The 26491-nt window shown below is 42.9% G+C and overlaps 1 protein-coding gene across 1 annotated transcript in view; it reads left to right on the top strand.

Moving 5' to 3' along the window:
* Positions 1–3053: 3053 nt before the first annotated feature.
* The window catches only part of KAZALD1 (Kazal type serine peptidase inhibitor domain 1), a 41257-nt gene continuing 17819 nt past the window's right edge, over positions 3054–26491 (top strand). Inside the window, exons 1-2 of the mRNA XM_069980184.1 lie at positions 3054–3303; positions 15912–16515. Coding sequence (XP_069836285.1) covers positions 16014–16515 — 502 coding nt within the window. The 5' untranslated portion in view covers positions 3054–3303; positions 15912–16013. The remainder of the gene's footprint in view (positions 3304–15911; positions 16516–26491) is intronic.

Genomic DNA, 26491 nt, shown 5'->3' with positions numbered 1-26491 from the left:
TGTTTATTATGTTATTATTTTTTGCCAGGTTTCTCATTTGAGTCTTCAGTACCTGCAAGAAGATTAATAACAGAGAAGATTTTCCTCTTTGGGCCCCTGAACCTGGTCCGATATCAGTTACTCATCACACTGTTCCAGTTGCTGCATTTGCTACAGGTCACCTTTGGGCAGCATGCATGGGGGATCATGGCATTGTGTGGAGTCAGGAGCTGTCACCCAAGACTGCCTGCAGTCCATGCTTAGATAAAGGTTTGCTCAAGCACCTTATTCTATTTTGGACAGAGAAAATTGTCTGCAAGAGAGGTAACAGACCCTCAAGAACTCTCCTGTATTTAATCTCATTGAAATTTCTGCATATGTCCTTTATATAAGATCGAGCCACAATCTAACCTCCACATACATGAGTAAAATCTTCTTCAGTTCACTACAGTGCAGTTTGACAATTTTGCAGGAATTTTCTACAGCAGAGTTATTGGACTGTCTATGAAAATTACCCTTAGCAATAATAACCTTCATACTACACCGGCAACACTTAAAGGGATTATCAAGGATTTTAAAAAGCACACCTCCTTTCTTACAAAAACAGCTCAACTCCTGTCCTCAGGTTGTGTGTAGTATTACCATTAACTTCACTGGAATTGAGCTGCAAAATCCAAACTGAGGACAGGAGAGGTGCTGTTTCTGCAAGAAAGTGGCCATGTTTTTGTAAGTCTGGACAACCCCTTTAAGTGCTCCAAAAGCAATAACAGACAAAAACACTGCCCACAGAGCATTTGTGCTCATATAATTACGCAATGGTCGCAGTGGTCACCTTGCCCCCTTTTCCCTCCCTGGTGACTGATTTGGCCTTATTAAATTGTTAGGAAATATCTTACGCTGGATGTAATAAGTACATTACCAGGTTTGGAAGCGCTCCTGTCATAGATGTTAATGTGTTAAGTAATTAAACTGTTCAGTGCAGTAAACCGACATTCTCTACAAAAAATACCCTCCCCCCATAAAAACAGCAAAAAAAATTAAAAGCTTGTGTCCTAGAACTCTTTTGACAGCTGTTTTTGGCAGTCATGCTGACACTCAGTATCTTCATGGTGCCTCAGTGGTTGCATCCTCTAGGGATCACTGCTTTTCTCCTTCTTTGAACATTTGCAGCGTTCATCTTCCTTTGTTTGTTTGATGTCCTCTCCGTATGTTTTTCTTCCACAATCCAAAAACATTCTGCTCAACCAACTTGCTTCCAGTTTCCATAAATGCTCTTGGTCTGTGACCGCCGGCCATGGGGACTTCAGATTGTAAGCTGAGCTGGAAGAGTAGCCTTTGGGATGAATAAATTCTTTATATGACAAAGTAATTGTGATGAATATCAACAAAGGCCAATAATACGTTCCTCCAAATAAAGTGTAAATGAGTCACTAGGGATAGACGCCATGAAGCATGATGACCTGGATTTACCACTTACAGTCATAATTCACAAACGTGAACCATTATGTGGCAGGTTTGTTTGCCTTATTGCCTAACACATCATTTTATCACAGGTAAATCAGGGTGATTCTTGATCATATTTCTATGAGGATGCACCTTTATGAATGAAAGCAGATAGCTGATGAACTCAAGCTGTCCATGTCATCTATGGGCCTAATTCATCTTAAAGGGTTACTCCAGAGAAAATCTTTTTCTTTCAAATCAACTGGTGCCAGAAAGTTATATAGATTTGTAATTTACTTCAATTAAAACAATCTCAAGTCTTCCCATACTTATTAGCTGCTGTATGTCATGCAGAAAATGTTTTATTTTAAATCTGTTTAAGAGTGCAAACCCACTTGACGTATTTGCTGCGTGAATCAGTCTTAAAAATAAGCAGGCAAAACGCAGGTTGGCTTTATACGATTGTTCTGTGTTAAAATACGCAATTGCGTATTTTTGAAGCATGAAGCTACATGCGTTTTTCACACAGGTTGTTAACAACTGATGCTTTGCTAACAACAAGCTTCATGCTTCAAAAATATGCAATTGCGTATTTTAACGCAGAACAATCGTATAAAGCCAACCTGCGTTTTGCCTGCTTATTTTTAAGACTGATTCACGCAGCAAATACGTCAAGTGGGTTTGTACCCTAAGAGGAGGTTGGGAGAGATGGCTGTTGGTCAAATGACTGTTTGGTCGACAACTATTGAAGGCATTTGCCCAGCTTTAGTGCCCCCTCTTAGTCAGCCATCTGTGGGATTATATGACACGCCACTGTACTGCTTGGTAAATTGTTTTTGTCTAGTCAGGTGATTTACTATTCAATCCCGACCTCCATGAGGTCTCAACCACACACTGACTGCACTTCCTGGAAACAGATCTTTTACAGTCTCCCGGACTCTGCTGCATTAGCGCATTTAGTAAGCGTGCACAACATAACATTTATGTATATACATATTTATATACCCTGAAAAACTGATATCATTAGAACAGCCCTTTATAGGAACAGTCTTTTAACACAGAAGACACTGTCTGCTTTTCCTGAAGGAAGGAGGCATAATGTTTACCCCCTTAAAAGCTGTCAGTCTCTGCTCAAGGTGAAGCTGTAAGACATATATGAGATACCTTGTAAAATAAATTTCCAAGGATGCTTTTCATTTCTGAGGAATCAACTATGGAAACAAGGAAGTCACAAACATGATGCTTATAAATAGGGGCCATAGTTTCGGCATGTGATCTGGGTGAAAGCATCAAACTGACTCTTCCTACTGTGTTTCTACATAGCACCCCCAAAGATTTCCAAATAGCTGGGTGCCATGATGCCAATTTTGTCTGGGCACTGGTGCCATATAAGACACTACTGTTACAATGGGCACATAGAAGGCAGAAGTCCTATATAGATTTTGCACTGGGGCACTCTAGTTATTCCTGTGCCAACCAGTACTAGCAGAAGGAAAGCCATGAATTTATTGGTACTATTTATTGGTAGTATGTGGACATATGGACTCAGGATCCCTCCTGTATTTCTTTTGTGCAGGGAGCAGTGGAGCACTAGCACTGAGAGATCTGAACAGTGCTCTGTGGATAGGGGGATGGGTCTGGGAGGAATCACATTTCAGTTTGACATCACTACTTCTCATTCAAACAGAAGACAGTATAAAGGGTATTGGAAAAGCAAAGTCGCACACTGCAGAGGTTGTAACCCTTTAACACATCAGTGGTAAAACAAACTACTACTGACTGATTCCCAGCACCTTCTAACACACAGCGCACTTCTGCTGCCAGATAAGCAGCCAGCACCACAATTGCCAGCTGTGCCTTCCAGCAGGGGCTGTGCAGCAGGTAAGGGAGCTCTCTCTCTCTGCCTCTAGGCATATATTCTATTCTATTTTATTCTATTCTACATAAAATTGCATTTATTTGCTGCCTTTGTGGAATGAATTTGTATTGAATGCATGGATAATGATTGATATTCAGAAGTGGAATCCTTATTTGTTCCTGCCTGCAGTATTGTTTTATAGATTGTATCGATGCCATTTTTATAGAATGTATCAATTTATTTAAATATATATATATATACTGCATATAGTGCCTTTTTTACAGTCATGATAGTAAATATCATATATGATCACTAATCATACAGATGTTGTGGAGCTGGATGTACTGTTGCTGAGTTTGTCATTTGATGTAAGTCATCAGGATATGCAGAAGCAAAGCGGAGTGAATAATAACTAATACAGAGTATAATGACATTGGACATCTTTATGTATAGATACGTATACTTGTAAATTGTATAGGTGCAGTATATTGTAAAATGCAGTCCCATTTTAGGGAACCGTTGCTTTTACCTTATGCATGTACATATGGCATGACATGAACGTACAGGTATTAGTACATTACATTCATATACAGTAGTCTGTTCTGCATTAGACTGCCTTACATGTAGCTTTTGATGTAGCTTCTTTTCTTACACTTTGGACCCATTTCTGACATTTTTGGGTAAAAAAAAAAAAATACTGCATAAAAAAACATAATCAAAAACTGCACGTGTGAAGTGTAATGTAAAACAACACTCACTATCTACTACCCCCCAGGAAGACTTCTAAGATCAGCTGTTGGGAACCAAATGTTACCATGCATTGTATTACAAAGAGAGTGCCAAATAGTTCCATTGGATGAAAGTTATTGAAGTTTTAACAGTGAACTGGATGACCTTTAGTGTTTCCTTGGCTGGAGAAAGAACAATTCATGCAGTAATACTTATTTAAAAAAAAGTATTTATATATATATATATATATATATATATATATATATATATTTGTCATTGTCATCTCCTATTAGCTGCATGGAATGTTTGATTTACATCATGTTCAGTATTACTTAGTCTGGTATTAGTCTGGTGCTAAAGTACACTATGTGGTACACTATGAAGTTCACTATGTGGTGCACTATGTAGTACACTATAAAGTACACTATGTGGTACACTATGAAGTACACTATGTAGTACACTATGAAGTACACTATGTGGTACACTATGCGGTACACTATGTAGTACACTATGTAGTACACTATGAAGTACACTATGTGGTACACTATGTAGTACACTATGAAGTACACTATGTGGTACACTATGAAGTACACTATGAAGTTCACTATGTGGTACACTATGCGGTACACTATGCGGTACACTATGTAGTACACTATGAAGTACACTATGTAGTACACTATGAAGTACACTATGAAGTTCACTATGTGGTGCACTATGTAGTACACTATGAAGTTCACTATGTGGTACACTATGAAGTACACTATGTGGTACACTATGAAGTTCACTATGTGGTGCACTATGTAGTACACTATAAAGTACACTATGTGGTACACTATGAAGTACACTATGTGGTACACTATCAAGTACACTATGTAGTACACTATGCGGTACACTATGCAGTACACTATGTAGTACACTATGTAGTACACTATGTAGTACACTATGTAGTACACTATGAAGTACACTATGTAGTACACTATGTAGTACACTATGTAGTACACTATGAAGTACACTATGTGGTACACTATGAAGTAGACTATCAAGTACACTATCAAGTACACTATGAAGTTCATTATGTATAAAATATGCATGTGCCTTAGTGTCTAGCAAACATGTAAACCTGGACATGATTGTATTTTATGGGTTAAAGGTTTATTTTTGTGAAAGAAGGAAGACGGCATCACTGTAGCTGTAAAACTCCCATCTCTGTGATCTTGATGTAATCCAGAAGAATGGTTCACTTTAAACCAGCTCTTAAACCAGACCAAATAAAACCTTCTTTATTGGAAAGTTCTGCAGCAGATAAGAAAGTGTCCCGCAACGTGAGATTATCTAGAAGATTAAAGTAAATCTTTGGCTTGGAGTCATTGCAGTTGGGTTTTCCCAATAAAGACCTTTATGGCTTGTTAGTTAAAGTCGGATTGGAAGGCTCTACCCATTCTCACCAGAGAGGTCACTATCCATTATAGTCTCTGTGGATAGGCTACAAATATCTTAGAGGGGAATACCCCTTTAAGGTAGTGTACTAGTAGTCACTTCTTCATTATGAATATGGAACAATTGAAAGATTGTTGTGGTTTTCAGCCATTTATATTTATGATGATACTGATTATTCTAGTCTGGCTGTAGGGTCCATGTGACCTGATATCTGACCAGCCAACCTCCTCTTAATGTTGCTTTGGAGAAACTTGAAGTCACTCCTCTATATATTTTTCTATGGGATGCCAATCCCGCTCTCTCCATAGAAGCAGTGAGATGCTACTGGTCAGAGATTGGGTAACATGAGCCCCACAGCTGGACTGGAATGGCCACCCTCAGGGCAAATAAGGCTGCAACGCAAAGAATAGATGAGAGCTGGTGAGTGAGCATGATAACTCTGGTGCCGGCCAGCTTAAAAAGATAGAGGGACTAGATATAATGACCAAAGTGGTAGCAAAATGGGGCTGGAAAAGTAGTGTTTTCACTTTTCGTTAATGGTGTGAATTATATCATAGTTGATCTCCTACTTTTTGCCACCATCACTGTGATGCAGAAGAAGCAATTCTAAGCAATTTATATGATAGTAATGCTATGGAAAAGGTATCACTGTTCTGTACTGACGAAGGGCAATAACCCTGAAACAGCTGTCTACAGGTAGGTAACTTCTCCTTCTGGGGAGGTGGTTGGCCTATTAAAGCCCCAACCAAGAAGGTAAGGGCCCTTTTACATATCTCAAGAAGTGATATCAGCGCTTGCTTGCAGTGCCTTGACAAGGCACAATTTATCCGGCAGCTGGACCACTCAAATGATCACTGTATTGTTTGTGTGGCCATTTAAATACATTGTTATCAATGAGTTTGCTTGCTTGTCTGCTAATCACTGGCCCTTTTACATGGTGTCATTATGGGTGAAGGAGCATTCCTAGGAACGATAATTGTCCTGTGTAAAGGGAGGTAAACACTGACTTAAATGGAAAGCTACTTTCAAAAGGTGATGTCAGAGAGCTTATTTGTATATCCTTCTACCCAGAATTCCCAGTGCAGCATGAACAGCCTAGAAGTTTCAACATGTCTTCATGGTGCTCTCCTCAAGGAGAAATGTTACTCTTTTACACCTTTGGGCATTCCTGGTCCCGAGTGTGATATCTGGACCCCCAACTGTCATGCATCATTTATGGTAGCCCTATCTTCATAGGGGAAGGAGCAGGGCTGTATTAACAGCTGCTGCTGCCCTAGGCACTAAACCTGAAGACGCCCCATCTACACGCACCTATTGGTGATACCAGACCTGACCAATACCACCATACCCCCCACCCGCATGGAAAAGACACCAGATTTACTGGCAAGTCTGAACGTGAGGAGGGAAAATAAAAAAAAAATAAAAAAAAGTTTTTTTCTGTCCCCCTGCTCCCTGGTGCTGCCCCCCTGCAAGGTGCTGCCCTAGGCACCGGACCACGGGTGCCTAGTGGTAAATACGGCCCTGGGAAGGAGACCCATTAGGCCCTCTACTCCTTGTAGTTAGAGTATTGAAACCTTTAGGAAAAAACTGCATTCTAGACTACAGAACACCACACTGTGTGAATAAGCCCTAACAAAGTGTTTATTACTGTACTGTAGATGCACTATCTTTGTGTTATATAATGTTTTTTGTTTTTTTTTTACTCTAGTAGATAAGGGGATTTAAACACGAGTACATTTTTCTTTCCAAGCCCTTAGACACGTTTTCTGTATTGATATAGTATGTTCAATTAGAACCAGACTTGCAGAGTTTCCTGAGCGCGCTGCCAATCATCTCACTTTTTGGACGTTTAGTGCTTTAAATGCATCATGTGGTCATTTCAGTTTAATTCTTGGAAAAAAAAAAGTTTTCAGCTCGAAGGCAAAGAAAAGATTGTTCTGTTTTAATCAATTAAAATATGAAGTGTTGGACTTTCCATCAATAAGCATTTTATTGGTTTTCTTTATGTAATACACAATGAAAGACCCGGGCTATTCCAAGTATTTCCTGGTTCTAGGCTGTATAGGTGGAAGGCAGAGGCCACCTTGAATAATCCTATTTCCTCTGAGATAAATGCCAAATTCTGCACACTGCAGGCTAAATAAACTGGAAATAGTAGCCGGAGGATGCCAATGAATAGAGAAGCCAACCAGACCATTTTCAGACTTTTTGGATGCTGTTTTGGTTTTCTTTGGTCATTACGCCAAGTATAAAAATAGGATTTCTCCTATTTGAGGTGTCTTGCAGTCTATGGCTATGTTCACACACAGTATATTTGCTCAGTATTTTGGTCCTCATATTGCAACCAAAACTAGGAGTGGATTGAAAACACAGAAAGCCTATGTTCACAGACTGTGGAAATTTAATGCATGGCCATCATTTAATGTCAAATAATTGGCGTTATTTTAAAACATCGTCCGTTGTTATGAAATAACGGCCATTATTTGTCATGAAATGACGGCCATCCACGAAATTTCAACAGTGTGTGAACATAGCCGTTCTGTGTTTTCAGTCCACTCCTGGTTTTGGTTTCAATATGAGGACCACAATACTGAGCAAAAATACTGTGTGTGTGAACCCAGCCTAAGGCTTTCTTCTCACACCTATTGAGGTCATTAAGGGGATGGGTGGGTTACCGTACCATATAGGTTATCAAGCTTGGGGTTATTTAGTTTAGAAAAAACTTTCTCCTTTTAAACATGAGTCTGAGAGTATTAAACAAAAGGCTTGCAAAAGCATAGCAGCTTTCTCCCAGAAACAGCGACACTCCTGTTCTCAGTTTGGGTGTTTTAAAGCTCAGTTCCATTATTGTTAATAGGGCTAAATTGTAATACCACACAAAACCTGAGCTCAGATGTGGTGCTGCTTTTCTTGCAAGAAAGTAGCTGTGTTTTTCTAATCCTGAATAATCCCTTTAAGACTAGGTAAAAATTACGTCCATCTTTCATAACAACGGGCATCATTGCTCAACGCAAAAAATGTCAGGACTGTGCACTGGCGCTCCTCGGGTGAAATCAGCCAGGGCTCACTGTCTCTGTGTATCTGTCTTTCTGCCCTTGCCACCGTCCAGTGCATTATTTGTGCAATGACGGCCGTTGTTATGAAAGATGGACGTCATTTTTACATAGTGTGAACCGAGCCTAATGGGGTAAAAATGCAGGGATGTAGCTAGGGTAGGCTGGAGGAGCATGTTCTCTATTCTGGAGAACAATGATAGACACAGAGCCAGGGCAGTGAGTATAAATGAAATCCTAACTATACCTCTGGCTCCCACATAACTCCATAGCAATGTCCATAGGGATCAATGCCAGATCACATTCATAAAGTAGACTTCTGGACAAGAATGTGAAGAAACAAGAGACGTTTACAATATTCCGGGTATCATGGGAAGGATAAGTATACTGAAGCATCGGAAAAAAGAATTTACTTCCAGCAAATCTCACCAGTTTTGACGGCTGCTCGATTAGGAATTATCTGTGATCTCAAATGGACGTCAAAAAAATATATTGTAAATACTTTTAAGGGTGAAAATCCGTCCAGAAATCTGTGTAATGAAGATTGTGCGGAGTGTAGGAATGTTAATGTATCTGAAATGGGGCTCCTTCCTAGACATAAACTTGTCTTCAAAGATTGTGTCAGAAACAATCTTCATATGTTAAATTCTGTGTAAACAACTCCTATATTCTCTGTAATTATGGATCAAAGAACAATAATAAGATTGTCATTTACTATGTAAAGAATTCTTCGCCTTGAAGATGTTCTATCACCGAAATGAGTGTAGGGGAAAAAGTCGAGCATTTGCTAATACTGTAGTAACCATTTCGATTCCAATTCTCATCATCTGTAGGGTCCTAAGGGAATGGAATCTGCAGGATCGTCCTCCAAAAATCAGTGCCTGACCCCCTTTGTTCTTTGTTCTAGAAAAGCCACAGCCAGAGCACACTGGTTATGGCTTCAAGTGGTACTCTGCCAAAAATTCCCCACAGTGGCATCCAACTTCTTCAGCTGACGGGAGTTAAATGCTGAGAATTCAAGTTTAGGAAATGTTGCTGAACTTAAGTCTGCCCAACTCTTGTGTTTTCTATGGGGAGGGTAAGCTGCAGCCAGACTGGCCTGACTGCAGCTTTTCTCTCTGAGAACAAAGAAGTGGGTCAGTCATTTTCCGTCACGCCTGACCCCCTATGTCCACCAACATACGAGAATGTACTGGTGACACCTGATAAATATAAATAGTCACTTTGGGTGGATTACATTTGTTGGACAGCAGGAGTTGCAGTATTTTTCTTTCACCAATATCCACAGGCAATCATAAACTTTCCTGCCTTTGTTAAGGCCATTGTTATAGTAATTGAAGGTAGTTTCATGGTTAACAGAATCTATAAAACCTAATTCACACAACTAGAACTATAGTAGCTGGATTGCGACATAGGTCACAAAGGTCATGACCCTAGCTGGCTCCCATAGTAGGAGGTTATATGAGGGCATTCACTTAGCAGCTTCTACCCAATCAGATAAGTTCTGAGCACATTGTTCTTTCCAGGATACTCTCTTTCTTAACAACCTCATATTTCTTTTTCTACTTTTCCATTCAGAACGTTTGGCAGTAGTCTTGGCTTATTCAGTAGTTACGTTTTAATTGTGGTTTTCAAAGGCAAACCCAGAATTATTTTACCCAAAATTCAGACATTTTACATTAAAATACAAAAGGAATCCATTTTCCATCTTTATTAACTTGTCTGATGTTCTATTTCTGAGCCTGATTAGGAATTTACTGCCAAAAGTAGTCCCGACGCTCGGCCTTCTTTCCATGGTGGACTTCTTTCCTTCTCCTAGGGAGCCTCTACAGCTCTCCTACTGTATAAGTGACATTCTTCCCTGTTCCTGTATGGCAAGGAGCCCCTAACCAAGTTCCAGAGGGCCCTGGTTGTAGTATTTTTCTAGCTCATTCATTTGGCATCCAGGTGTATGTAGTACATATTCTATAGAGTGATACCTTGGTTCCCAAACTGCTCTGAACTCTAACAAATAGGTTCTCAAACAATATCTTCAAGGAAATTTTGCTTCAAAACCCAAACACTTGCTCGATTCTCAAACACTCTCTCGGCACCCAGTCTTGAAATCTTGTATATAACTGGTATAACACACCACAGATCACACATAGAGACACTGACACAGTGCAGGTGCTGTTGGCGTCACTTTGTGGCTGCTATGCTTTGTGTTCTTTGTTGTTTACCAACTTCTCTTCCCTTCTAGTCCTCCCCTTTACTGTACATCTATAATTATGTACTGTAGTGATTAAAGGGGTATGCCACTCAAACATAACTTTTGATATGTTGCTGCCCATGGTAAGACTAACAATTCATTCCATATTGGTTATTATCTATTCAGTCTCATTCTCCCAGTTTTGAGCTTCTGCTTTCTGCTGAAGACACAAATCTATGTCGAAACCTTTCTTTCTGTCTCTACCTCTTCCCCCTCCTTCTGAGACAGCTGATGTAAACAAGTCCCTGTCTGGCTTAAAGGACAACTCCCGTGGGACCCCCCCCCCAAAAAAAAAAACAGACACACACAGACACCATACTCACCATCCCTCCGGTGACGATCGCCACTCCATTCGCCCGCCGTCTGCCTCACCGTCACCGCCGTCCAGCGATGTCTCTGATTTCCGGGTCCTGGGGATGGAAAAGGCTGCCAGTGCGCTTGCGCACCGGCAGCCTTTTCATTGGCTGGAGCGCATCACATGGCTTCCATCAACCTCAGCCAATCAGGGCTGACGAAGCTGGAAGCCATGTGATGCGCTCCAGCCAATGAAAAGGCTGCTGGTGTGCATGTGCACCAGCAGCCTTTTCTGTCCCATTCACTCTCTATGAAGACGCCGAGGAGGAAGAAGACCCGGACCGCCCCCAGCTCTGACGTCGTCGTCACCAGATGCCGCCCGGGAGAAGAGGACCGTGACGATCGTAATAGGTAATGTATATATTCTTTAACTTCCGGGCGGGGGGGTCGGGGGTCCGAAAGTGGGGGAAGGGGGCCAGACCGGGTATTTAACCACATTACAAAGTTATATAACTTTGTAATGTGTGTTAAATAAGCTAAAAAAAATGTTCGTGGGAGTTGTCCTTTAAGCTTCAACATTGTAGTTTCTTTGTAATGCTGGGGGGTTGTTCTAAGGTCAAGTTGCTAATAAACTCACTGTGATTAATCCTTTCCAGCATTACAAAGAAGCTAGAGTGTTGCAGATAAAGCCTGCCAGCTGTTTATATCAGCTGTCTCAAAAGAGAGGGGAGGGGGAGTCAGAGAGAAAAGCTCACACGCAGATTTTTGTGTTTTCAGCAGAAAGCAGCAGCTGAGAACAGGGGAAAGAAGACTGAATAGATATTAAAGGGGTAGTGCGGCGGTAAAGAATTATTCACAGAAAAACACACATTACAAAGTTATACAACTTTGTAATGTATGTTATGTCTGTGAATGGCCCCCTTCCCCGTGTTCCACCACCCTCACCCGTGTACCCCGAAGTGTGGTGCGCTATACTCACCTGTCACGTGCCAACACCCGTCTCTGATCTTCATTCAGTGACGTCAACTCCGGCCGGCCGGCCGGCGAACAGCTCAGTCTGTTCCGAATGTCGGCCGCCCTCTGCAGCGTCATCCGATGCTCAGCTGCGATTGGTTGAGCACAGTTGTGACGCGGCGGAGGTGGGACGGGCGGCAGCGACTCGTCCGTCCGTCCGAAGATGACGTTTGGCACAAAATGGCGGACGGCCCTCAACACGGATCAGGTAATGTATAATGCACCAACACTTCCAGGTACACTGGTGGGGGTGGTGGGACACGGGGAAGGGGGCTATTCAGAGACATAACATACTGTACATTACAAAGTTGTATAACTTTGTAATGTGTGTTATTCTGTAAATAATTTTTTAGCGCCGCACTACCCCTTTAAGTATAGAATGAATTGTTTGTCTCGCCATAGGCAGCAACATATCAAAAGTTATGTTTGACTGGAAAATCCCTTTAAATTGTAAACTTTCAATGACACATATGGGCACAGTAGTAGCTATTGGTGGATGCTGGAATCAATTAAATACATTTACATTACTTCTTATGGGAAAAAACTGCTTGGTTCTCAACCAGCCTTCCAGAATGAATTGTGGTTGAGAACAGAGGTGCCTCTGTATTTATATTATTCATGTATCCTTTTGCTGTGTGTTAGGTAAAATATGGCTTAATGGTATAAAAATATTTAGAACCTACTGCTTAGGATGCTTGGAAGTCATAGATCTAGGTCAGGCTGTGTTCACACTGTGTTTGGGGTAAACTCCTTCTTCATACCTTTGGTTCATAATGAGCCATCAGTGTAAGCTATATAGGGGACTCCCAACTCTCCACTGACAGAGGACTGTGAAGATAGGGGCTGGCTATGATTTCTTTTTAGCACCTACTAGAAATAAGCGCAACTGGAACATGCAACATGAGTCTAACCACTTGGCATATGAATACTGGTGGCTGAAGAAGTTGGATGCAACCCTAGGGAGTAAGGGAAAACTTAGATACAGCCTATGGCTATGTTGAACTACATATACATTTTCCTGCACGGTAATGTGCAGCAATTCCTACATGTACATTATTTTAACCAAAAGTGACAAAATTAAATTAAAAAAAAGACACATATAAAGAATTCTTTTATATAATTCTTAATCGGTTTAGGATCTGACTGTGGTTAAGCTAAAACAAATGTACCTTGCCTATGTGTTCCAGTCTCATGTGGGCGGCCTATTGTTTATTTTTCTGCAGTCAGCATATGTTCCCAGACTTTACCTCCTAAGGGGAATAGGCTCCAGGGGATCTGCAGGGAGATTCAATACATCTTTTAGCTGGCAAACAATGTTCTAATCCCTCCCGTCTTTAAAGGCTACGGACACCTTTGAGGATATTTTTGTTAGTATGTGGTGTATTTTGTGATTTCAAATATTTCCTGTTTTATTAGAAATGCTGAACCATTTTCTTTTGGAGCGCTCACTGTGCCATAGTGGCCGCACACTGTCCATCCCCCATGGGCCAAACATTTCTAATTTGTATACTCGGAAATGTTCAGCTGCTCCTTGGAGAATAAATGAAACACAATCACTGGCTGTGGTGCTGTCCCATCTCAGGCAGTGATTGGCTGAGTGAGCTGGAGGCGGATGCAATCAGCGGGCGACACCAGAGACCCATAGGAGGGCATTGGGGGAGCGTGGACAGGTAAGTAGTCATGAGAAAACTTGCTAAACCTACTAAACCACTGTGTCAGCAAATGATAAGTATAGGAAAACTTGATAATTTTAAATGGAAGTAAATTACAAATCTATATAACTTTATGAAACCAGTTGATTTGAAAGTAAAAGAGTACCCCGTTAAGGTATGTTTACATGCTCCATTTGCATAGGTTTTATATGTGGAACAGGTGCAGATGTGGCCACAAAAAAATTGGCTTATGCAAACCTTATGTGATTTCATTGGTCTGGTCCATCCTTACTATTTTTTTTTTTTTTACAATTCTTAGGACTTATGGAAACCTACATACCCAATGATCTAAAGATCTATACAAATATATTAGAATATGATTTTAAGAAATTGTTTGTAGAATAAAATCTAGGCATTAGAGGGGCAATACATACATCACAGACAGCTCTAAGAAAGAGTTACCTCCAGTGTCAGATCCAATGTCATGGGTGATAAATAATTGAAAAAGACAAATGTCACATAGTAACTGTATTCCTGTACTTGGATTCCTACAATAGACAAATGCCTGTTCAAGTAGCTCAGTGGAATTTAGTCCTGAGACTTGGCATGTGTATTAAGTGAAGAAGGAGCTGGCTATTTTAGGCATACTTCTATGGATAAACAGCTAAAACAACTACTTTGAGACAACAAATATATGGTAGTATATAATATAGTATAGTAATAATATATAGTAGTATAATATATAGTATATAATCCATCACTTAAGATTTAGTCTAGGTCTTCTCATATAGCTGTTTTTTTTTAGGGAGATCTAACATTAGATCTTGCCTTAGGTTATGTTCACACTATGGCCATTGTAGCCAATTGCAACAACGGCTGTGATTATTACAAAAAGATATACATGCCGTTGCCGCCTATGGAATCCCGGCCGGAGTGTATACACATAGTATACGCTCCGGCTGGGATCCCTAGCGGCGCCGCAAGAAACTGACAGTGCACAGTGCCACAAGAACCCTGTCAGTGCACACTCCATAGTGTGCAGTGGAGAGTTCTGATGCGGGCGTACACGGATGCACCCACATCAGAACTAAGCAGCGCTAAAGATCATCCGGCCAGTATCTTTTCTGAGACCGACCGTTCCGTGACCCAGCCAGGTCACAGAACGGCCAGTATCTTACAGCGTATGAACATAACCTTACAATAGAGGAGATAAAAGGAGAGAGAGCGGGGGCGCCTCCTGGTGCAATAAATGACAGCAAAGGTATCCAGGAAAAGAGAGGATGAGTAGCACTCACCTAGTAGAGTTGTGCTAAAGTTATAGGCACAACTCTATGTGAAACATGAATGGAGAGGCACCGCAGCTCCTGCCGGGGTACATCAAGGAGGTCGCACAGTTAGCAATGTAGTGTGCCAGCCGCAGCAGGCTACAGGACCATGGGAATCCCGACTTGTGTAGGGCGCTGGTGCTCAGTAGACCACAGGATAGCGTGGTTATTCCATAAAAAAAGATTTATTTAAGATACACAACGCGTCAGAAGACTTGAGAAAGGCCTCCTTTTACCTGGCGGCTGAAACGCCTCTCTTTTCTTCCTCCCCACTCTCCTTATCATTAGGAATGCCCTTAGAAGGATTTCTCCTAATCATCACCTGTGCCTTAACGATCCAGCACATGTGTAGTGTTCAGACAAGTAATGATTAGGAGAAATAAGTCTAGAGGCATTCCTAATGATGAAGAGGGTAGGGAGGAAGAAAGGAGAGGCGTCGCAGGCCTAGGGCATAGACACTCTAGGCCGCACCAATTTGATACAGAGCTGCAAGTTTAAAAGTTGTTTATTAGGGAAATAACTGCATCACAGCTATCTGACGGTACAAACAGTTTGGGGGGGGGGGCAGATTGTGGGTACAGAGTCGCTTTAAATGTAATAAATCATTTACACATGGATTTTCTTATACAAGAGTTTTCCAACCTATATAAAGTATTAAACCTTACCGGTATATTGTCTGTACATTGTGATGGTCATATACCCTTCCTTAATAGTTTTTCACCACTGCTGCTGTTTGACCCAATATATTTCCTAGACAGCTATTCTGATGTCCCTTATTATCTGGCTAACAGAGCATCTGCATAGCTGAATTTAGATGAATTGCAATATAAAGACGGCCCTTGTAAAAGGAAATCAAAGAAACATTTCTCTTCTTTTCAGATCCACTCAGCCAGAAGTCGGAATTATTGACAGCAGAAATGCAGAAGTAATGACCCAGAAAGTGATGGGAATTTGCTGTGCAGTCCAGGACAACTCTTGAAAATGCATAGATGTGCCACGTGGAGCTGTCCTGAATTCTTCCTTTTGTTACTATACCTCAGTTATCTACAATTATTCCCAGGCTTGGCACTACCCAGTGCCCCTGACTACCTACAACGCGGCTGGCAGAGGTTACTAGAAGAAGGAGAAAGCTGCTCTGACTGTAGGCCAGAAGAATGTCCTACACCAAGGGGATGTCTTGCTGGAGTTGTACGGGACACTTGCGATTGCTGCTTAGAATGTGCCAATTTGGAAGGGCAAATATGTGATTTGGACAACACTAACCACTTCTATGGGAAATGTGGAGATAACTTGGAATGCCAGTTGGATATGGGGGACCTGCGCCATGGGGAGGTGCCGGAACCTCAGTGTGTCTGCTTATCTAACACAGCTGTGTGCGGATCTGATGGCAAGACCTATGCCCAGCTGTGCAAATTCAAGGAAATGGCCAATGCCCAGCCGGGGAGAAATCTTACAATTGTCCACGAGGGGCCGTGTGAATCAGGTACAGTAAACAACAACAGTTTGTATTAGTGTTCTACTTAGCAAACAGCAAAGGGAAGTTCAATTGCCGGCTCAATTACAAGTATCATGTTCTCAGTTTGCTGAGAAATACTGAGCCGGGTGATTACTAGACTGTAAAGGACAATTAGCCTAAGGATAAAACCATCAAGGGATCACACTCATATAGATAACAGCATGAGTTATTTCTACTGCACATACATATATGACATCTTTGTATTATAGACAAAAGTCCTGGCCCGACTGCGGGAGCTGAAATCGTCAGACCCATGGTTGGGTCAGGACTTCTGTCCGTATTATGCTCCTATCAAATCATCCATAGGCATATAAGCACATATGTCTATAGCTACTTCAATGCAGTTTTTTCTCTCATTGGATTATCCAGTTTTAAGTTTTACAACTCTCTAATGTTCTCTGTATATTTATTTTCTCACCATTGGAACAGGCTTGATTGCCGTCAGGCAGAAAACCACAAGAGAGCCGGTATAAATGAATCCAGCTGAATACAGTCTAGACCGTTCCTCTTCTTAACTAAACAATGTACATACATATACATATCAGCTACTGTACATTGATTAATTCTTACAAAAAAACATAGCTCAAAGAGAATTAAAGGGGTTATCCAAGCTTAAAAAAACATGTCTGCCTTCTTGTAGAAACAGCACCACTCTTATAGTGAAGATCTGAATTGTACAACACAGAGTTTTAGGACAGTGTATTGCCATTTTTGCTAGAAAGTAAGTTTTTTTCTTTAAAAAAAAAATCTTGATAACTCCCTTAAGGGTTGCAGGAAATCTTACAGTATATCAGTTTTTTGCAGTGATCAATGACATAGAGGTGTTGTAGGAACATAATACAGTATGTCAAGGCAAGTGCCCCCAGTATTTTGTCCTATGAGTCGTTACTTTCTTAAAGGGATTATAGGACATTAGGATTTTTTTTTTATATATAATGCTTTTCTGTTGGAAAACATATTAACCATCGTATACTTACCTCTCTGTTCTCCCCTGGTGTCCTGCTGCAGCATTTCCAGCGTCCCCCGCTGTCTGCAGCCACCGCCACTTCCGAGATGAACTTGTCTCTGGAGTGGCAGCACACTCAGCCAATCACTGACTGAGGTGCTGTCTCGTCTCAAGCCGAGTCAGTCTCGGAAGTGGTAGCTGCAGTCGTGGGGGAGCACCAGAAATTCTGCTGCAAGACACTGGGGGAGGTATGCATAAAATGTTTATTATCTTTTCCAACAGGCAGCATTATATCAAAAACATTCTATTCCCTTTAAGGAAGAGCCCTTTAATAAAAATTATATTGAGGAACCAACTTCCTTCTTCCCCCACCTCTTGGTCAGCTAGTGTTTCCAATCTCCTTGATGTTTGTAGCATCTTGCAACAGTCTCTCGCTGCAGTATTGAAGATTAGCTAGCTTACCGCAGGTGTTTGCCGCCCTGCCCGGCTCTCACTCCAATGCATGCATCAATCCAGGAAAGCAGACTTGAGTCCAGTGTGCGGAGACATAAAATCCAAAATTTATTATAGCTCACCATCAAAATGCATACTGTACAAACTGGTCCCCACAGAACGCTAACGCATTTCAAGTGCAACACCCCCCCCCCCTTAATCATGGCTATCACATCGGAGTTGAAGCTCCCCTAAATAGTCACAGAGGTGAGACCGGTCCAGTCTTCCAGTCCAGTATCAGCTGCTGCAGGAAGTGGTGTATTTGTTCCAGGAGGTTTTTTTTATGGGGATTTGCTACTGCTCTACACAGTTCCTGTCACAGACAGAGGAGGCAGCAGAGAGCATTGTGTCAAAGTGGAAAAAATACACCACTTCATGCAGGACATACAGTAGCTGATAAGTACTGGAAGACTCAATATTTTTAAATAGAAGTAAATTACAAAGAAATGGAGTACCTCTTTAACTAGTATTTAATCATATTTGCAGGAAATGCAGGAAATTGAAAGGCAATCTGTGTGCCACCCAGGCTTCAGAAAAATAGCAAGGGCAGGTGTCCCTGGTGCCCCTGGTGCCGCTGTCTGTTGGACATCGCTCCTGGTGGTTTGCAAGTACTGTAGTTACAAAGCAGCCAGACACTTAGTACAGATTTGTCTTCTGAGTCAACTATTTTCATAAGGCATTTTATTCAATATTGGGTACAAGAAAAGCTGAATTTATTGCCGGGCATTTGTAGCTATAAGTCGACAGACTCGCATATAATGAGTAACAGACCGTGCCTCACAAAACAACACTGTGTTCATTCCCTCCTGCAAGATTATAGAAATAACTGGAAGTAAAAAAAAAAAAAAAAAAGCAGTAGCCAGTGACTGTCAATCACCCCCCCAAACACTTCATACATTTTAGTAAGTGTAAAAGATACACAAACCATTGGTCACATATTTCATTTAATAGGGGAAATGGGATTATTTGCTTTAATTATACAGTAGAATGCCTGGTGTCTGCACAGCATAAAAAGCCGAGAAATCCTTGTAATCGCTCACAGATGTAGAATTCCATATTCTAACCACTTATACTGGCTCCACTTTTCACTTTCACCAAAGCCAGCTAAAGCAGAATTGGGTCAGGAGTCGGACCTGTGGCTCTCAGTAAACAAATAACTGGGGGCAAATCTCGTATACCGACCCGTCTTATGGGAAAACTGGGCATATACCACACACAGTTTATTGATATTGCTCTGTAATTGCTATGTAATATGTGTATATACTGTACTATGCCCCATGTTGATTATACATATGGTAGCTCCTGGTATATTGTGTTGCCACGTGTCTTGTCAGAGTAGCCAGACAGCAGAAATCACAGTTTCCAGTCTACTAGATATGGGGCAGTATCAGTAATACATGTAAGGCTGGGTTCACACTACGTTTTTGCAATCTGTTTTTTTCATCCGTTTTTTGCAAAAAAAACGGACAAAAAAACAGATGCATTTGTGTGCATCCATTTTGATCCATTTTTCTATTGACTTCCATTGTAAAAGTCAATGGTTCAGCTACGTTTTTGTGTATGTTAAAAAAACTGATCCGTTTTAATCCCTTTTTTTTTTTAGACTATGTTCACACTACGTATGAGACCGGCCGTTCCGTGACCTGAACTGACAGGTCTTTCTGCGGCCAGAATTCAGTGACCTGTCAGTTATTTGCGGGGCTGCACAGATCCCGTCCGGAGCGTATATGATGTGTGTACGCTCCGGCCAGGATCCCATTGCTCAATAGGCTGTGTTGCACTGCCCAAAAACTACGGCCGTTGTTGCCATCAGCAACAACAGCCGTAGTTTTACGTAGTGTGAACATAGCCTTACAATGGAAGTAAATGGAAAAACGGATCAAAACGGATGTACACAAATGCATCCGTTTTTTTCATCCGTTTTTTGCAAAAAAAACGGATTGCAAAAACATAGTGTGAACCCAGCCTAATGAGGATCTTTACAGAGTACTGGTAAAGAGGCAAGTGGTCTAATAGTAACCATCTCACTGGCGTAATGGCATGACAGTAACTTGAAGAAACAGACATTTGGCTCGCAAATGGTGGAACACCTTAACCAACTGACTTCAAGCTTGTCAGTTTTAGTAAATGTATATAAGTTTACAACACCTGGCAGGTTTTCACTTGAATACTTCTCTTATGGCTCTGTTCACACGTACAGACTCGCAGCGTAAATTTAGCTGTGAGTCTGGCAGGTCCTGGCAGTTCACCGTCACTACATACTCGCAGCTGTCTGAACGACCTCTGCGTGTATGTAATTCTGCCGGCCCCTTAACCCCTTCTGCTGCTGCCCGGCTCCCGCTCTGTATACATTACCTCTCCTTGCTGCACGGGGTTCCGGCGTCCTGCTCTTTCGCTCGGCCAATCAGTGTGTTGCCCTGCCGCAGCCACTTATTGGCCGGGCGGGAGAGCAGTGCGCCGGGACCCCGTGCAGCGAGGACAGGTAATGTATACAGAGCGGGAGCGGAGCGGGAGCCGGGCGGCAGCAGAAGGGGTTAAGGGGCCGGCAGAATTACATATACGCAGCGGTCGATCAGACAGCTGCGATTATGTAGTGACAGTGAACTGCCAGGACCTGACAGACTCGCAGCGAGATTTACGCTTCGAGTCTGTACTTGTGAACTGACCCTAATAGTCACAGAATGCTTGTTTTTATGTCTCTTATAATCTCTGCCCCCTGTACTGGGAGTTATAGTGGCACACAATCTTTTAAGCAGCTGTGTTACAAAGAATATTAGGTCTATGCTGGTACTTTATGCTAAATGAAACAAATTTCAAATGTACAAGCATACATATCACTTGAAATATATAGATTCACTATTCCCCCATGTCCCCCCTGTTGTCCTTGGTCATGACTCACCTTCTGGCATCCATGTTGGGTCACTCAGTTCAGTTGCAGTCTGCTGATCTGTCCCATTAGTACTGGCAGTTTGTTTTATTTCACAAGGGGGATTGTAAGTGTATGCACTGTGGTATGGCACCAGCAGGGTTTAAACTACGTAAAACACCGGCTGTTCTGTGACGCGGCTGAGTCACAGAACGGCCAGTGTCAGTGAAGATCATCCTGGCTGGTACTGTAGTACCAGCCGGATGATCATCATTTCTGTTATATTTGGGTGGGTGCGCGCCCATCCCAATTCACCATTGCACACAATGGAGAATGTGTCCGGAGCAACACTCTCCATTGTGTGTGAACTGACAGGTCTGTGTGGCCGCTATTCAATGAATAGTGGCCGCACAGAACTGACATGCCAGTTTTTCGTGTGGCCGGTTGGAATCCCAGCCGGAGTGTATACTATGGGTATATACCTTCTTTTCTTCATGACACAACCCTTTTAAAAATTGAGGTTTAACCCTCAGACCAATACTAGGCCCTAGCATCACAGAATCATTACACATAGGGAGACATTTATGAGGCCCCTATCCCAATTACCTTGCTGGATTCACTAAGAGGCGCACCTGAGCTTGGTGCTGGAATAGCGCAGAAATTTATGCCTGCTGTAAACCTGCTTTGGAAACAGGCATAAACTTTGATAAATGAGTGGCCTCCTCCCGCGCCATCCCTGCCCACCCATTTGGCGAGCTGGGGATACACCTGGCCTACACCACAGAAAAGGAGCAGATCTGTTCCTTCTCAGTGGCGTACGCCAGGGGCACATCTTGATAAATGTCCCCCATAGTCTTTCATTTAACACCTCACTCCAGGCTCAACAAAATGGAAGACTCACAAGTCAAGACTCAATCCCCATAGTCAAAGCTTTTTCACTTCGATGCCGACCCGGCTCTGCACATCCTGTTTTCTGCTCCTCTTACACAATCGCTGTGCCAGTGACGTTTTTCTTACAACCCAAGAATGCTGTTGTCACTTTATCACTTGTCATTACAACACATGACCAACCACAACCACATTTGATGGGAAACCATCCAATTTAATGAGAGTATAAGCATGGCCGGGATAAGGCAAATAAAACCAAATTTTCCATTGTACAAAACAATACTTATTAATTGGCTCATAAAGTACACCAACAAGCATCTCTGTATATATGCATTAGTACCCACAACCCTCCAAACAATTCCACAAAACCACAACAACTATTTTATATACATGTTTTCGTAAGTGGAGTGTGAGCAGTCCTAAAGATGGTACCCTTACTGAGAAGATCTAGAGACTGGCCTGGCTACAGTGTGGCCTGGAGACCGTTCTCTTGCCATATACATTGTTGGGTGATGTGTATGTTGAACGCTATGTGCTATGTGCAATTCCATAAAAGTAGTAGTAGTAGTGTAGAGGCCACAAGGACCCAGACCCACACTATGCAAAGTGACATTGGGGTACAGTTGGACAGGTGAATGCCAACAATTACTGTGGAAGCAAAATGAAGCTCAAATTTTTATTGGTAACCGCTTAGCACTTCAACCACTTTTGTGAAGGAAGTAAGGAAGCATTCACATGTTCCGCGATTACGGGAGTTCTGCATTGCGGTCCGTAGCACATCTTCCAAGCACAGGACCTGTGAAAGCCTCCTACAGTCATCAATGTTCAGTAGTTATATTCTTACATTCTTATAGGGAAACCCCTCAGAAGTATAGAAAATACAAATAAGAGACTAACACTTCTCATCACACTTAACTGGCTGCACCTCCTGTTTCTCTCCCAGTACCTTTTAGATTGTAAGCCCTCGCGGGCTTACCCCACGTACCCCTCCTCTTCCCCCACGTACCAGTCTGCCATTTTCCTTCATGTAATGTGTTTTTGATATTGTACCTGTTTGTTACCCCTACCACTTGTATAGCGCTCTGGAATTAAGGGCGCTTTTTAATAATAATAATAATAATAATAATAATAATAATAATAAAGGCCCTATAGCTTTAAACTATTATTGACCTTAGCTAGCAGCCAACGTGCACAATGACGAATGATAGTGGTCTTTCAACATGCTAAAAGGGCGCGATTACGTCAGAGATGGTTTGCAACGTGTCGCTCCATGTAATAGGCAGTGGCAGCCCACACGATCTAAGAATCATTCAGATGGCCCTCACGCCATCTGTGCTTGCATCATCCTCTCTCTCTATCCTGTGCCTGCACTGTCCTCTTCCCACCATAGGTCTGCACTGTCTTCTCTCCCCATCCTGTGCCTGCACCATCATCTCCCCCCACACCAGATGCCTGCACCATCATCTCCCCCCACCCATATGCCTGCACCATCCTCTCTTCCCACCATATGCCTACACCATCCTCTCTTCCCACCATATGCCTACACCATCCTCTCTTCCCACCTTATTCCTGCACCATCCTCTCTTCCCAGCATATGCCTGCACCATCCTCTCTTCCCAGCATATGCCTGCATCATCATCTCCCCCCACACCATATGCCTGCACCATCATCACCCCCCACACCATATGCCTGCACCATCCTCTCTTCCCACCATATGCCTGCACCATCCTCTCTTCCCACCATATGCCTGCACCATCCTCTCTTCCCACCATATGCCTGCACCATCCTCTCTTCCCACCATATGCCTGCACCATCCTCTCTTCCCACCATATTCCTGCACCATCCTCTCTTCCTAGCATATGCCTGCACCATCCTCTCTTCCCACCATATGCCTGCACCATCATCTCCCCCCACACCAGATGCCTGCACCATCATCTCCCCCCACACCAGATGCCTGCACCATCATCTCCCCCCACCCATATGCCTGCACCATCCTCTCTTCCCACCATATGCCTGCACCATCCTCTCTTCCCACCATATGCCTACACCATCCTCTCTTCCCACCATATTCCTGCACCATCCTCTCTTCCCAGCATATGCCTGCATCATCATCTCCCCCCACACCATATGCCTGCACCATCATCTCCCCCCACACCAGATGCCTGCATCATCATCTCCCCCCACACCATATGCCTGCACCATCCTCTCTTCCCACTATATGCCTGCACCATCATCTCCCCCCACACCATATGCCTGCATCATCATCTCCCCCCACACCATATGCCTGCACCATCATCTCCCCCCACACCAGATGCCTGCATCATCATCTCCCCCCACACCATATGCCTGCACCATCCTCTCTTCCCACTATATGCCTGCACCATCATCTCCCCCCACACCATATGCCTGCACCATCCTCTCTTCCCACCATATGCTTGCACCATCCTCTCTTCCCAGCATATGCCTGCCCCATCCTCTCTTCCCAGCATATGCCTGCACCATCCTCTCTTCCCACCATATGCCTGCATCATCATCTCCCCCCACACCATATGCCTGCACCATCCTCTCTTCCCACCATATGCCTGCACCATCCTCTCTTCCCAGCATATGCCTGCACCATCCTCTCTTCCCACCATATGCCTGCACCATCCTCTCTTCCCACCATATTCCTGCACCATCCTCTCTTCCCACCATATGCCTGCACCATCCTCTCTTCCCACCATATGCCTGCACCATCCTCTCTTCCCACCTTATGCCTGCACCATCCTCTCTTCCCACCATATGCCTGCACCATCCTCTTCTCCCACCATATGCCTGCACCATCCTCTCTTCCCACCATATGCCTGCACCATCCTCTCTTCCCACCTTATGCCTGCACCATCCTCTCTTCCCACCTTATGCCTGCACCATCCTCTCTTCCCACCATATGCCTGCACCATCCTTTCTTCCCACCATATGCCTGCACCATCCTCTCTTCCCACCATATGCCTGCACCATCCTCTCTTCCCACCTTATGCCTGCACCATCCTCTTCTCCCACTATATGCCTGCACAATCCTCCATCCCCGCAATATGCCGTCCTCTCTGCCCATCTCTTTGCCTCTCCTGACTGTTCCCATGAGCCTGGCCATGCTTCCTCAGGTTTTCAGGGGAATGCGTGTGCAGCATCATTGTGCTGTTCATTCATACACAGTACTGGGCCACTGGGGCCTTATTCTCGTGCTGAGTATTCCACTAAGGTTATATAGTCTGTGAAGTTGCACAGTGGAGTGTGAGAATAAGACCTTAGATCCATTCCTGGCATTTCAGGTCTCTTTAGCCTCTGTGTATCGTGGCACCTACTGACCACAGATGCCCATGAATGGTCTCTCTAAGCCTCACCAGCATGTATCCAGTTTAGCATCCATGTTTCTCGGTATTCAGCCTATGTTTGTCCAAGCTTTGGACCTGACATTGACCCCCTGGTATTGACCTAGCCTGTATGACCTGATTTCTCTTTCTTTTTGACCCTCTCATCTGTTTTTTTCCTCCATCTTGGGATTTTCTTATACAGAACAGTACAAATTCACCTTAAAGTGTTGGTTCCATATTGCTGAGATTGTCTGCATGCTATTTAAAATATTGTGATGATTGTCTTATCGGTGGCCTCCACTCCATAATGCATTAAAAGTTTTCAGCACCACTGAAAAGGATGCATAGCAGCTATTACTAAATGTCTGTCATGATCGCGCCTGAAAAGGCATCAGTGCCACCCTCTGCTGCGAAGATTCGACCTCTGCGCCAAAGACTGCGATTTTGGCCATAATCTTCCATTTATTCTGTGTTTTGTTTGCCTTGTTTTTGCCCTGTCTGAACTGTGTCTTGTTTTTTCTGATCTGCTAATTGTTTTCCCTGCCCCACCCGTGTCTGTGCTTCTAAGCTTCCCTGGTCATGTAACGGTTAACCTGCCTTGCCTCAGTGATTGACAGCTGGTCCCTCCTATCATCTTCTGGACTTGGTTCCTGGTCTCCTATTTAAGATTTCTGTTTCTGCCTGTGCCTGGCCGGTTATTGACTTAGTCTCTGCCTGCTTGTGTGTTCTGTTTTCTGGTTTCTCCTGATTCCTGGTTTGTATCTTTGACCTCCCTTGCTTGCCGCCTGCCCCTGACCTTATTGCCTGTTTTCTGACTACTCTTTTGGATCCTGATTTTGTACCTTTGCTGCCAGACTGTTGTGACCCTGATTGTTGATTATTCTTATTGCGTTTGTTCGTTTTGTCTTGTCTATTGTATCACGTATCCAGGCCAGGGATCGCTGCCAAGTTGTCCGCTGCCATTTTAGGGCAGATTGCGGCAATTAGGTAGGGACAGTGGGAGGGGCTGAGCTCAGGGCTCACTGTCTCTGTGTGTTTGGTGTCACCGGTTCCTGACAATGTCTCTATGTGTTTTAGAGGTACTCTCCATGGAACCTAGGGCATATGTTACAGTGGAATACACACATTTAGAGCATTAGCCATAGCTACCTGTCAGATTTTTTTGTTTCATTGATTTCTATGAAAAATGTTGTCAATTTCCTCAAATGTTTTCTATTAAGTTAAATGAATGTGATTCCACCTTTTATTTTCAAAAGAATATGTGAGGAATGAAAGGTGGAATCTGATTGGTTGCTAGGGGCAACTAAGAAAATTCTACTTTACACCATCTCCCCCAATGTGTCAGTATAATCAAAGACTTTGTTGCCCTTGGCAATCAGTAACATTGTTATATTATTGTTG

Source organism: Dendropsophus ebraccatus, chromosome 8, assembly GCF_027789765.1.
Source record: "Dendropsophus ebraccatus isolate aDenEbr1 chromosome 8, aDenEbr1.pat, whole genome shotgun sequence".
NCBI lineage: Eukaryota > Metazoa > Chordata > Amphibia > Anura > Hylidae > Dendropsophus > Dendropsophus ebraccatus.
This window is presented reverse-complemented; position numbering and strand designations above follow the sequence as displayed.